Consider the following 15,151-nt stretch of genomic DNA (forward strand, 5'->3'; position numbering starts at 1 on the left):
AGTTGCAGAGTAAATTTGTACTTCACATTAACTCTTCTTTGCTTTCGGGATGGTTGACCTGTAAATCTTAAATGACTGAGTGTAGAGTGAGAGTTGGATGTCAATGCATTTAGGACACATTGCAAACTTTAATATCACAGTTTATTTAAGCTTTGGCTTAAATGTGTGAAAGATTCATCCACATTGCACAATTGGGAGTGAAAGTACAAAACAGCTGATCTATTTTATAAAAAGGCAACAATTTCATTTTTTATTTACATAGTTAAAATATTATTTACTTATATAACTGTAAAAGGGTGAGGCAGAAGGAAAAAAGGGTAGAGCAGGGGAAAGAAATGAGGAGAAAAAGAGAGCGAGAGAGGTAGAGAGAGCGAGAGGGACGTAGAGAGAGAGAGAGAGAAAGAAAGAAAGAAAGAAAGAAAGAAGTAATAAAAATAGAGGTGATCATGGTGGCTCCTGGGACCTCCGAATCTCAGGAGTTCCAGGTGTCCATTGGTTTGTGCATGTTCTTAGTTACAATACTCAATGAGTGCATCAAATTTCATATTGACTGGTGCATTTTGTCAGTAACTGGATGCCAGTTAAAAATCAACTTTAGGGTCAAAGTAATTTTGTTTTTAGTGGCACCTGTGGCTACCTCTCTGACACTTCAGAACGCCTTTCCAATTCCAGGTGATTTCAACTTCTCTTTTGGATCTCAATTATTGTACTGGGATAGGATAATATTTATGAAGCGCAGTTTTACCCGCGGGTGTCAAGGCGCTAAGTGAATGGGGGGAAGCAAAAGTACCAGCATCCAACTAAGAAGCAAATAACCAGGTTTTCAGACGTTTCCTGAAGACCGGAAGAGAGTCCGCCAAGGAAATGGAAGTGGGCAAGGAGTTCTAGAGTTTGGGGGCTGCCACAGAGAAGGGGCGACCGTCCCCATCTGGACCTGTGAAATCTTGGAGAAAACAGTATTTTGTGAGGAGGATCTTAAGGTCCTCCCCTGATTTTAACTCAGAAACATGGTTTTAAAGTGTGATGAATCATTGCTGTGCATGGCCTTGTTCTCCATACTCAAGACCTTGAAGGAGATGCGCTTCTTGATGGGTAGCACGGCTCGAATTCCTTCCCTGGATGACTGATACTTTGGGACGTAAAGAATCAGCCTTGCTGCAGCGTTCTGTACCGCCTGAAGCTTGTTCAGGGATCCTGTGTTGATGTTAAGGTAAAGAGTGTTGCAGTTGTCCAGCCGGGAGGTGAGTAGTGGGATGATAGTAGGAAAATGCAGTTCAGATGGAATATACAGCAGTACTTTCCTCGGGGTTTGTAAGATGTAGAAGCAGGTGCTGGCTGTCCGGCTAACCTGGGCATCAAAGGTCAGACCCTCGTCATATATGAAGCCCCAGATTTTTTGTAGTTTTGACCGGTACAGGAAGGGGACTGCAATCTACAGGCCACCATGCATTAGACCAGATGGAATTCTGTGATCCAAATACTACCAACTCGGTTTTGATTGCATGGATCTTTAATGAATTGTCCTTCATCCAGCATATAATGCTGGATGAAATTGCATATAATGCTGGATGTAAATTGCATTTATTTAGAGTTTACTACCCCGGACGAGATGCATATAATGCTGGATGAAATTGCATATAATGCTGGATGTAAATTGCCTTTATTTAGAGTTTACTACCCCGGACAAGATGTTAAAGGACTTTTTAGGCGAGTAGCAGGCTACTCCGGGACCCATAAAGGATTAGTGGTGAATTGGTATAGTGAAAAATGAAATGAATTTGAGTGGTGGATATGTTAGTCTGTTATTTGGGTTGAGAAGGATAGTGGAAAGATAGAAGAGGGCAAAGGTTTGCATTTATATAGTGCTTGCTACCCCTGATGAGGTGATGAGGCACTTTTAGGAGAGTAGCATGCTACTCTGGAATCTAAAGAGGATGAATTAGTCTAGGGAAATATGAAATTAGTAGGAGCGGTGGACATGTTAGTCTGTTATATGGATTTAAAGGATAGTGTAGGGATGGAAGAGGGAAGGGTTTGCATTTATACAGTGTTTGCTATCCCTGTAGAGGTGTTTAAGCACTTTTTGGCAGGTAGCATGCTATTCCAGAACCCAAAATAGGATCAGTGGTGAATTAGCATAGGAAAATATAAAATTAATTTGAGTGATCAACATGTGAGTCTGTAATATGGATTGAAAAGGAGTAGTGGAGGGATAGAAGGAAGGGTCTAGAATGTTTTTTTTTTAACGTTAACCACACCTTTACCACTTTAATAAAATATGCATATAATAAACGCTGCATTAAAACCTGGGCCTGGCATACCCCTGGGGACAGCCTTCTTTGCATTTTGCTATCAGAACCACCCATACATCACTGAACTAATGGGCACTTTAAAAACTGTGGAACCAGGGAGAATGGTTTTTAATACTTGTATCCAAATGGGACTGAGTTGTGTGATCTTAGACATTCATTTTCTGTCCTTGGTTATCTTGGTCTCGTTAGACCACGCAGATGGATCATCCAACACCTTAGGCCCCTGTCTAGAGGCTGTTGCCAGTTGGATGCAAGCCTCCTGTCACAAGCTTAACGGGGAGAAGACAGACATCATTCTCCTTGGAAATCCCTCCCCGTCTGCTCTTGCACCCGTCTGGCCACCATGTCTTGGCGCTCCTCCTGCGCCCAAGTCCCAGATAAAGAGCCTCGGGATCTGGCTTGACACTGCCCTTGATTTCTCTGTCCAGGCTACTAAGACTGCTGCCACTTGCTTCGGACTAATGAGGATGCTCCGGCGGGTGCTCCCTTTGCTCCCTTTCCAGGCGAGGAGGATCATGGTCCAGGCCCTCATTCTCTCCCGCCTGGATGACGGGAACGCTCTCTACCTGGGAGCACCGGCTCAGGTTCTTCAGAGGCTTCAGGTCACACAAAACAGTGCGGCCCGCCTATTGTTCAATCTGTCCCGTCGGCAGTCGGCGAGGAAGGCTCTGAAAGACCTCCATTGGCTCCCAATGGCTGCCAGAGTGCAGTTCAAAGCTCTGTGCATCATGCACAAATCCTTCCACCGTGTAGGCCCAGCGATTCTGCACCCTCTGGTTACGCCTTATGTCCCAACACGTCCCCTTCGGTCTGGTACCCTGCAGCTGGCCACCTCCTCTAAAATTAACAAAGCCCGTTGGGGTGGCCGCTCTTTTTCCCATTCGGCGACCAGACTCTGGAACGCCCTCCCCTTTGCCATCCGGGGTAACAGCAACCTCCTCTCGTTCAGAAAGGCCCTAAAAACGCATTTGTTTGCTAAATCTCGCTGATCTGCCCCGAGCCTGCGCTAAAACCATTTTATCTTCAAGCGCTGCGAGGCTCCAGGGCAGTTATGCGCTATACAAATGCAATTTTTCATTTCATTTCATTTAATTTAATTTCATCTTTACAAAATTGGAAGAATTTTGAATTCGGCTTAGAGTTTGTAGTACTGTGTGATAAAAAAAACTGGTTCGGAACCCAACACATGCCCATTGTAAATATTGTCTTTGAAGACTGAACCCAGACTTTTGGTTCACTCATCAAAATCTAGTGGGAAAGCCAAGATCCTGGGAACAAGTAACAATTGTAGTTTTGCTTCTTCAGCTTCACCAAACTGTCTGATCTTGTGTAAATATGAAGCAAGTTGTATAAATATTTTTATGATTGCAAACACTCCAAATAGCTGTATACGCCCTCAGAAATGTTTTTTAGTATTCACTAATCCCATTTTAGTAATCAGTCATATTTTACGGGTTTCTAAAATGGGTTTGGACTCCATATCGATTCAGTATCTGGAAGGGCATATTGGGAGTGGCCCTTTCAAAATCCCCATTGATATCAGTTTAGCCCAGTTTACTTTAAGGAGAAAATATTAATAATAATAATCTTCATTAGAAAAGCTTTCAAAGACATTGTAGTCTGCTGACCTTTGCAGAACATTATCCCTGTGATTTGTCCAATTGTATCAAATCGCTATTTGCGACCTACCTCATAAATATTAATTGTTACACATTCATATTTGGAATTTGTACATAGTTTAGGTCCACACAGGTAGGAAAAATACTGGTCCCAAATTGAAACTACTTTATGCGGTGTACTAGTACACCTGACCCTTGGTTATCCCAATGCCTTTGCTCTTTTATCTTTTGATGGGAAGTTTGAGACAGGCCCACTACCAAATTTGAATACTAAGGACACGCACAGTTTTAAAATCAGACATGTTTAGAATGTTATCTTTATGGCTAAATGGGAACTGATGGCAGGTAATGACTACCTGGCACACCACGGTCCTGGATAATGAATCACCGTGTACGAAAGTGCCCTTTCTGCATGGCTGCCCCTTAACTTTTTCCCAGCTACCTGATGCAATTTGACTGAGTGTGCCCTGGGTCCCTGCCAACCAGGTTCCCAGGCCCTGTGTTGTTTCCCTAACCTGTACAATTGTTTCCACATTTCGCACAAAACTGGCCTACCTTTAAGTCCCTAGTAAAGGGCACCTATGGTACCAAGGGCATGGTAGCCAGGGAAAGGCCTCTGAGGGATGCAGCATGTATTAAGTCAGCCTCTGAAACCTCTCACCACATCACCACAAACAGGCACCACGCCTTTGCAGCCTGCGTGTTGTGGTGCAGCTAAAAGGGAAGAGTCTACACTGCACACATTCCAGTGTGCCATGACTGCCCAGCACTGCATGAGTCCGAGGTAAGTCACCCTTAAGGCATGATGCCCTATAACTCTTGTGAGGACCTAGCTGCATGAGCAGACAAGTTCTTATATCATCTATGGCCATTCTTAGATATTATAAGTGCCAAGAAAAGCCATCTTATATATATGGTCCAGAAACTGATGATTACGAGTTTCCTAGCACCATAATGGCTTTAGTGGATCCTGGGATGGCATCAAACATCTCAGAATAATAAACCTGCACTGATTCCAGTATCAGATGTATTATTCCATACACTCAGGGGACCCCTGAACCAAACCAACCGCTGGTGTGCCCTCCTCTGCCAACCCCACCCCTCAGGTGGGGTAGGTGAGGTGAAGCCCACTCTTCTGTGCTCGCCATCTTGCAGATGGCAGGCACCCTCTAATCAGGGTCAGGGATTGTGCCCACTCCCCCATGTGGGATGATCACACTAAGGGTGTAGTCACCCTGAAGATAGTAGCCCATTGGCTACTACCTCAAGACCCCTAAAACATCTTGAATTGAATTATGGCTAGGTGGATTTCCGATCCCTGTACCATCAGGAATTTGCAAAGATATCGTAATTCAGAGTTGTGTGATATTGGCGGGCTCCGGCTGTTTTCCCTGACAGATCTCGACAGGACAAACCGGAAAAAATGTATTGAATAAAATGCCTGGAAAAAGGTAAAAACATGCGGAATTTGAAGCCTAAATACTGATCCTGCATGATATGCTTAGTTGTGAAATTAAAAATTACACATAGTAAACATTTAATACACCCAGTAAATATTCCACCCCTCTGTAATAGAATATAAGCCTTCGTGCCAATGGCAGACCCATCCTCATTTTGGAATTACACACACTATTCTGAGATCTGTGAAAAGTAGTCTGGTGCTTGGGTAGAGTTTGCCCACAGTTCAATTAAATATATAAAGCAGAGGCCCTCATTTAGAGTATACTGGGCCATTTGCTAAAATGCCACTTTTCTAATAATTGCGCTGCTCCCACCTGTAATCATGTAATTACAACAAATTTAGATTTAAGCAGGTAGCAATGTGTGGAAATAGTGTTTTTTAATGGTTTACTGATTTAAAACTCTGAGCTGAAATGAAATAAAAATACAAAAAAGTAATTTGTAAGTTTGATTTTGACCACATGTATTTACCAGGGTCTGTGTTGACCACCGACTTGTTCTGCATGTGTGGGGAAGGGTGGTAGCCGATTTCTTTCAGCCAGGGCTGTAGATCGAAGTAGGCGTCGGGCACCTTCTCCAGGATGTAGATGAAGTACTCCGAGGCCTCCTCCCCTTTGCTTTGAACTTGGTCCATGATCTTACGAACCTGGAGAGAATGTCATGCAGAGTATTAACCACACAGCCTGTGGCCTAGCCCTAAGAAAGCCAATGTATAAGTCATCGCAAGATTCAACTTGAACCTTGGCACTGGGGCATAAGCACTATGTGCCCATTATATTTCCTGCACAAACCAGCTTGGAAAAAAATGGCTATATTAATCAAACTAACTTGGAAGACATCATGGCAGAGGGTTCCCCTTAATCCTTTAAATGTCTGTACATAGTGTTATTTTATGTTTATTATTCATAACATGCCCGAAGCATAGGTTCTAGGTACATTCAAGAATGAGACATACAAATTAAAACATATATCTTAAGAAAACAAACAAAATAACCCAGGTATACAATTCTTGCAAAAAACACAAACAGGACAATAGTCACAAAGTATAAAAGATAACAAAAAATGATTGAAATTTATTAACAGAGTAAGGGCACATAAAATTGGGTAATCACTCTGATGAAGATCAACAAAGGAGAAGAAGGCCTTCCAGTCCATTAGCTACCGTCACCTACCGTCTCGAGCTGTACGCAGATGCTGTTTTAGTACAAGAAGGACCGAATGCCTTTCCTCGTCCTCCTCCTCATCATCACGCATTAATATTTTACCCAGATGATGTTTTGAGGCCAAGTACTGAGCCCTGAATGCAGCAAGTCTATGCAAATTGAGGTTATTTCCAAAAGCCTGGGGGCAGTGTTTTAGCTTATTAGTCGCGGCTGATAAACCCCAGTGGGGTTTTTAGTAGTAGTTAGAGACTGCGCTCCAGCAAAAAACCTAAGGTGGCGGTAGCAGAGCAGCAATTTTTCACACCTCTTACAAACTGTAAAAAAAAAATTTACACGAATAGCAAAGCTGAGATGTCTGGTGTTGGCAGTATTATTACCATCACCTTGTCGGTTTTGCTGTAGACGGGTATGCCAAATGCGGCTCCCATGCTTACGGTGCAATAGGACGCAAGCTACAGCTCACTGATGAGCCCTAAATAGACAGAAACCGGTCTGGGTTTGCTTCTGTTTCCCTCTGAAGGGGTCCTGGCCAGGCAGTTCATGCAGGGCTGTTTCCATTGAAGAAGGACCAAGACTGCAAACAGGGGTGGCCTTATGCATGTGCAAGCTGGGCACCTGCACAGGGCCACCAAACCCCAGGGGCCTCCACGCCAATATATATCCTTAATATAATAATCCTCTGAGGATGGATACATATTTGCGTGGCGGCCCCTGGCAGGGATTTGGCGGCCTCCGGCTCTGCTCCACTTTCAAACACCCTGACCCCCTCCCCTCTTTACTGGCCTCGGCGCTCCGCCCAGCCCGGACCCCCTCTTCCGGGGCCCCCTACCTACGCTCCCTGCCCAGGGCCACCTTGAACCTAGAGCCGGCCCTGCTGCAAACATCCTACAAATCAGATGTTAAAGGCAAGTGCTGCCATTTTAGGGCCTGAAGCAATCTAGCGCTGTGATATCCCTGTGGGGATGGGTGTCTGCACTCTAGAAATATCATAAGTGAATAAATAAAATTAAATAAGAGAAATTTGTGTATGGTGTCACTGATGGATAAAAAAATTACCATTCTTTAAGTGCTCATGCTCTTTTTAAATCCCGGGAGCAGGCAAACTTGTATTCCGATGCACCGACCACAATTAGGTGCACCTTGGCAAGTTGCTGTCTCTGGAAGTATAACTATTTGTTTACTTATGTGTACTGTTAGTTTTATTTGATGATAAAAGGTAGGTTGCCTTTATCTGATGTATATGGAGATTATATTATTGACTGAGGTTTTTTTTTATTAAGCTATTATTTGGTGCTTGTGACTAGCAAGATGACACCTAAAGTAAGCCCTCAGTGCTGATATCTGTGTGTTTGGCCGAAGGCTAAGACTTTTAATTCCAACATTGCAAACTCAGCTCTTCATCCTTCCAAGTGTGAGCACAATTACACTGTGTGATCGCAGAGCCTGTTATTTACAGTAGTTAAAAATAGCAACTGCTGCATAAGGGTTTATGCCACAATCAATAAGAAACAATGTTAAAGAAACACAGAAATAACAGAAATCAAAATGAAAAAGTTAAAGTAACACATTTTTTATTTCAGATTTTTTTTAAATTGCATTCGCAATACTTAAAATCTCAATGGAAATTCAGCATTAATAAAAGGGAATAGGGGTAACAATTAAACATTCTGGGTATTTTACACAATGGGAAATGTAGGTTTAGAGGATGAAATAGGGTTAGTAATAGGATATCTTTAGGTTCAGCGCCAGAGTACTGGAAAAGATTTTGATAAATGAAAATTATTCTTTATAACTTCTTCAATTTGAATTCATCATTATATGGATCTTCATTTTGGTATTTTTAAGAAAGTGGGCTATTAGTTGCGAATGATGCGAGGTCTTCACAAATAATAAGTCCACAACTTTCTCTTTAATGGGAACCAAGTACTCTATTGTAGCACTTGACTCTCTCTAAACCATCCCAGTGTCTCGATACTTTGAATGCATTTTTGGAGGACTTAGGCCCTTGCCGTGATGTGAGTATTGCAGGAGATTTTAAGGCATCTTTCGAACCTTAGACCCCATTTTTGGAATTGCTTAAGGAAGAGGATGAATCTGGAAGGATACCTCGTATGTGAGTCCATAGGAAACCTTCTAAAGTGAGTTCTGCTGCCCTCCAGATTATTGATATAATGGTCTCTTTTGGTCTGAGGCCATGTAATGGTCGCTTTCCATCAGACCGTGATGCAAAGCCAACCTTCAGGAGGGGCGAATATAATAGCCACGTTTATTTCATCCTGTAAGATGTTCGGGCATGGAATAGATTCTGCTGGAGAGAGGTCAAGCCATTTATGCTAAAATAAACTTTAAATGTAAATCAGGACCAGAAATCGGGGGAACCCCCTGGCTTGGATAAAATCCCCGCAGTCTTATTCCAGAATGAGCCTCAGATCTGGGGACCCCATATAAATTGTCTGTCTAATGCATTGATGGCTGGAGCACTGATCCCAATGTCCTGGAAAGGCGTAGAAATAATCCCTATTCATTAAAAAGGGTGACAAATTTACACAGGGAAATTACTAGGGGTGGGCGGACATCTCCATTCCGCCCACGGAAAAGGGGGAGATTTGCCCCTTCTGCCTTTCGCAATGAAGGCGGAGAAACACGGCAAATCTCCGCACACTCGGGGGCATAACGGAAGTTGGCCAACCGCCTCCTGCCCGCCTGCCGCCCGCAGTAATAAATTATATTAAAAAGCCTAAAATAACATTGAAATAAAACGTACCTTATCGCCTGCGCATCTGTGTCCATTGCGCCTTCTTCTGGGAACTGCGCATGTGCGGGAGCAGGCTTTTGAATATAATTTAATACTGCGGGCGTGAGGCGGGCAGGAGTCGGGCATCGCGTAACAGAACTATGCGGAGAGGCACGGAGATTGGTTCAATCTCCGTGCCTCTCCGCGTAAATCCCTTCCGCGACTTCCGCCCACCCCTAGAAATTACAGACCCATAAATGTGATTGACAACATCCAGAAAGTATATAGTATGCAAACTTTATCTACACTATGGGACTGGATCTCCGAAGCTAAAGTGTTATCCCATTTACAGGCGGAATTCGGAATGCGATTCCTGTCTATTAAGTGAAAGATAGGAGACATTGGCAGGGGGTTACTGTACGTCGCCTTCATGGATCTGCGAGCTGCATTTGATCTTGCACCAAGGGCAAAACTTTGGGTGGCTTTGCATAAGATCGGGGTTCCGCGGGGATTATTGTCCCTTATACAGGGTTTATATATGGAAACATTTTCCAGGGTAAGGTGGGGCCCTGCAGGGGAGTTGACAGAAGACATTCCAATCAGGAAAGGAGTAAGACAAGGGTGTATTTTGGCCCCTACACTTTTTCTTTTGTACATAAATGGCTGCATCCCCTATCTTTTATATTGTGAAAATGACTTCACAAAGGTGAAGGATTATAGACTACTGTGCCTCCTTTTTTCAGAGGATACTTTATTATTAACAAAGGCTCCTTGTGGTCGATCAATTCTCCTGGATAAATGTAACACTTTATTTTTAGAGCATGGCCTGGAAATTAATATTAACAAAACTAAGTACATGGTCTTTGGTGCCAGGAGGAAAATGTCCAGGAGTAAGGTATTCTTATGGGGGAGGCATTGGATAGTGTACAGGAGTTTGACTATTTGGGCTCAAGATTGGAAGATTCCCATAGATGGGTTGCCCAGGTACAGTAAAGTGTCATGACTCTAAAACAAAGAGCAGGGTCTATCATAAGATGTGTCAATAGATCACCCACTTTTACTATCCCCCCACCCTGGGAGATATATAAGATTCAAGCTTGTGTGGGAGCTATGTATGGGTAAAATTTATGGGGGCACTGTAAACTTAACACCCTCGAAAAGGCTGGAAATGCCTTTATTAAGGCCTTTTTGAGACTCCCCACCAGTGCAGTGATGCTGCCAATTAGACTTGACCTAAACCTAAGATCAATTTCAGACATTGCTATGATGAGACCTATCCAATACTAGATAAGGCTCTGGACCAATGATGATTTAGGTCCCTATAGGGATTGCATTAGGGATGTACGTCGTTACAACGCATGCCTTTACGACGCAAGTTTTACAACGCAAGTCGTTACAACGACTTGCGTTGGGGGGCGCTGGATAGTGAATAGTTTAATTTACTATTCCAACTCCAGTCCCCGTGGATAGTAGGGAAGGTGTTGGGTTGTAAATTAAAACTATTCCCTATCCTAGAGCGTCCCCCAGCGCAAGTCGTTGTAAAAGTTGCGTTGTAATGGTTGTGTCGTAAAGGTACTTCGTTGTAAAAGTTGCGTTGTAAACGCTGTTCCCCTTGCATTAGAGTCGTATTAGATGACCACAAAATTAGGAAGATTCCCTGGCTTGTCCATATTAAAAATTGGCTATTCAAATTGAGTTTGGGAGATTTCTGGCTGCAGCCTTCTGCATTACCCCAGGGTGCTCGGGATAAGCTGAAAACTTTCTTTTGGAATTTGTATTAGGAGACAAAGTTTCTGCTGCATGCCCTGGTACCCTGGAAGATTCTTTCTTGATGTTTAAATGTGTACCTGAGTATGAGCAATACCTGAATAGGGTTACTAACCCAGTTGCACGTGCACTCTATGTAAAATTTAAGTCGGGCATCTTACTGTGGGCCACGTTTATCCACTCCTGGATGAAAAAGGGAAACATATCAAATCTGTTCCCGATGGGCTGTCAATTACCAGAGAATATTGAACACATGTTATTTTTCAGTAGGGGCTATGCTAAACAACGATTACACTGCACTATTCCTCTTTGTAAACTTCTTGGTTTTAGGGACCACCACACAGCCCTTCGAGTATGTAAAACCAACACCAGAGACTGTGTGGTGTATTTAATCACGAGAAACCTTTTTTTTAAAGAAATTTTTTATTGAGCAGGCATTAAAACATTATACAATAATCAGTGATCAGGAATCAAACAGTTGTAATAACAACAAGCAAAATCTAGTAAAATCCTATGATTAATAACATTTAACAATAATAATTGATATTAGTTTTGGTACAAAGCAGGAAATAAATTACAATAAAGTGCTGAGTGCAATCGTTTCTACAGTCACAGTTTCAGTAAAGGGCTGTTAGTGCTTAGTGCTTTAATATAACAACTCTAGACACCCTTGTGATATAATTGTTATCGTTTACCTTTGCCCACCCATTAAAAATATATTTTCTTGATTTGTAGACGTTCTACTTGGGCAAGGACCCTGCCGCACAAAAGTGCTAACGTACCTGACCTATACTTCTTATATAAATAAAGTGTCAAGTGCTAAAGTGCTAAATGGCGGTCATGGATTGATCGCTATCAGATATTTTCCAGTTTTTTGGTGACCTTTTTCACTGCCCCAACTCTTTTGGCGTAAGCCTCTTCAAACTTTTTTGTCCTTCTCATTTTATTCACCTATTTTAAGTAAGATGGTATCTCCTCTGATCTCCAATTTTGGAGGATTAGGGAGCGGGCAAATAAAGAGCAGATCGCCGTGTAGGTTTCTTCGGCATTAGACAAATCAGTTAGTTTTATAGGAATGCCAAAAAGAGCAACCTCGGCTTCGGGATCAAGCATCTTATCGATGGCCTGACTTATTGAAGAGAAAGTCTTGCGCCTTAAAAAGAACTTGATAATCACGAGATACCTCTTGGTAATATGGCACATTAGGTTGAATACTCTTTAAAACAGTAAGCACCTAATATCTTGTCTCAAATGTATTTATGATTGGTTTTGAATCCCTTTTATTGGTGCTTTACCTAAATTTCGTTGTTTTTTTTATGATGGTTTTTAAAACATGATAAGACTTGTATTATCGGCATGTAATTTCCCACATAATTTTCTATTGCCTAAGAAAACATTTTTTAAATGAATTTGTGTGTGTTATTATATCTCAGTTCTAAATGTTTTATATTGTACCTTTAATGGCTCTATTGAACCGGAAAAAAAAGAAATATGATGATGACTCTCTCAAGATACGGGAGCAGAGCAGTCCAAGGCCTACTCAGGGGAGCTTTGGCAACAACCTCAGCACAGTTCACTCCCACAGAAAGTTTGATCCCACAAATCACAGGCCCCTCATTAATAATAAATTCCAATTCACAATATAAAGAGGTATCATCATCAATAAGGCAGGCCTACCAGCTTTATAAGGGGTTTACCACATTAGTAAAACCAGAAACAGACTAAATACCACCATTGCACCACCGCTGAAATAAATAGGAATAGTACCACATTCAATACAACTGACAATATATTACCCTGCCTTGTCAAATCTCAGTTGTCAATAAAGCATTAGATTGAATAACGTGTCCCAGTGTCTTATTTCTACATTTATATTGCTGCCACTGCAGCTTTAGACCATCCAGCAGGGGTATCAATTCTCCATAACCTGTTTGCAAAAGAACCAGCCCCAGAACTGCTTTTATCTTGAGTGCATGCCTATAACCCCAAGGAAACTTAGAGTGAAAGTAGAAATGTTGTACTAAAGGCCACTTGGAATGTAGAGGGGGCCCACCGTGTCCAGGATAGCCCCCTACACAACCATCTCCGTGCCACAGTGCTCCTGCCTGCTTGGTCACTATGTGCTTAATATTCAGACTAGGCAGCCCTGGTACTTTATGGGGCATGCCTTTCCTTCAGGCCATTCTTTTGCTATGCTTCCTCGCACCACAAGTATTTTAGTTTTGGTTCATGTGCCCTGGTCCCACTAGTGTCACTCGCCTGCCTTTTTAATTATGACTTGTGCTGTGCATGAGAATAAATAAACCCAAGTAACTCAGAATTTCGTATTGAATACTTAGTGATATGTTCACTTCAGGAATCCAGATGTGGTTGATGGCTGCTGTGTGCTGGAAAAGCTTCCATACTCCTCCGCACACCTCCAACAACCTATTACCTCTAGAAAAACTCTCCTGAACATTGCAACAGGTGCAGCACACCACGTCCAGGGATTTGAGTGGGACCAATTGTAGTCAGGTTTTTTTGTACTATCAAACCAACCAAGAGATTGGTGGCTCATTTTCTTTGTTTGCATTGTGGCCCAAGACACCCATGCTCCCCCACTGTTCCTGAAGTCTCTACATCTAAAGCTGCAAACCAGGTTTTCTCATTCTACACCCCGTTCCAAGGAATTCACAACGACAAAATCAGACTTGTGCCTTCTCCATTTATGAGGAAGAAATAATGCCTCCTGCAGTGTTGGCCATAAATAATTGTACAATGAATGCTTCCCGAATTATGGCTGTAATTGGGCACTGCATTAAACTGCAAACTCTCCTTCTCCAACTCTGGTAAATCTCTAAGGATTACACTTGACTGAAACCTGAACATTAAAGAGCATATCAATGCCTCAGCTAAAAGTGCCTTCTACTCATTGAAGCACTTTAAAGTTAAACCCTTCATCCCCCTTGAAGACCTAAAGACAGTGGTGCAATCCCTAGTCCTCTCCAAGTTGGACTACAGTAAAGCTACGACCAGGGGTGCCAAAAAACACACCTCATACCTTTGAAAGCTGCACTCCACGCAGCAGCCAGACTACTGTCAGAGGAGAGTCGCTCCATCCACATCACTCCCACTCTCAAGAAACTCAACTGGCTATGGTTCGAGGCAAGAGGTATACTCAAAACTGCCTGCATAACCACAAAGCTCTCTAAACTGAAAAACAAATCTATCTCACAAAACTCAAAATCTGTCCAAAAGAGACCTCTCTGAAAACTCTAACACTCTACTCCTGATCCCGCCTAAACTCAAGAAAGAAAAATCTTGCACATGTCCCTTCACTAGGAACGCTCCTAGAATCTGGAACTCTCTGCCACAGCATTTGCATGACAATCAATCATTCCCTCACTCAAGGAATAAACTTAAACTTCTTATCAATTCATACCTAAACCCTCCCCCTAAATTGTCTGACTGGCCTCATGCTCCCACCTTACACCCTTCAAATAAATCTGGGTGCCACTACCTTGGTGAAAAATCTGTGCAGCTACCCTCCCCGACTTAGTAGCACCCTACTTTAACTACCTCAGAAATATTTCATCCACATATCCTACCAGGGCAGGACTGGGAACTGAAAGCAGCCCTGGCAAATTTCCCCAGACCAGCCCCCATCCGGCGTGTGGTGAGCGAGCGAAGCGAGCGAGCCCGACCACTACTAGGGGGGTTTGGGGCAGTTCTTCCCCCAAGAAAATTTTGGAAAAAGACAGACCAAATGGTGCATTTTAAAGCACGTTTTTCATTACATATTTAATTATATCAACTTTCAAAGCACAGTAAATAGTAGATGATGACCTTAAAGAGCACCAGGTTACCCACCCAGTCATATGTGTACCCATAGACATTCTTACAGAGACCACCACAAATAGACTGAAACATACAAACCTCTATTAGTAAAGGGGGCAGTCCTTTTTGATCTGTTTTAATTGTTTTTGAACAGTGTAAATATTTGGGGTTGTTGGTCGACTGTGGGTATGACAGGGGCGGCTTCTCCATTTGAGTGGAGGAGCGTCGCCCCACAAAGAAGAGCCCCAGTCCAGAGCTGAAAAATAACAACCATTTGCA

The 15,151-nt window shown here is 42.7% G+C and overlaps 1 protein-coding gene across 1 annotated transcript in view; it reads right to left on the reverse strand.

Annotated features, from left to right (window-relative positions):
• NOD1 (nucleotide binding oligomerization domain containing 1) overlaps positions 1-15,151 on the reverse strand; it is a 289,117-nt gene that overhangs the window by 94,505 nt on the left and 179,461 nt on the right. The window contains exon 3 of the mRNA XM_078663898.1: positions 5,864-6,038. Coding sequence (XP_078520024.1) covers positions 5,864-6,038 — 175 coding nt within the window. The remainder of the gene's footprint in view (positions 1-5,863; positions 6,039-15,151) is intronic.

Source organism: Lissotriton helveticus, chromosome 10, assembly GCF_964261635.1.
Source record: "Lissotriton helveticus chromosome 10, aLisHel1.1, whole genome shotgun sequence".
Classification (NCBI taxonomy): Eukaryota; Metazoa; Chordata; class Amphibia; order Caudata; family Salamandridae; genus Lissotriton; species Lissotriton helveticus.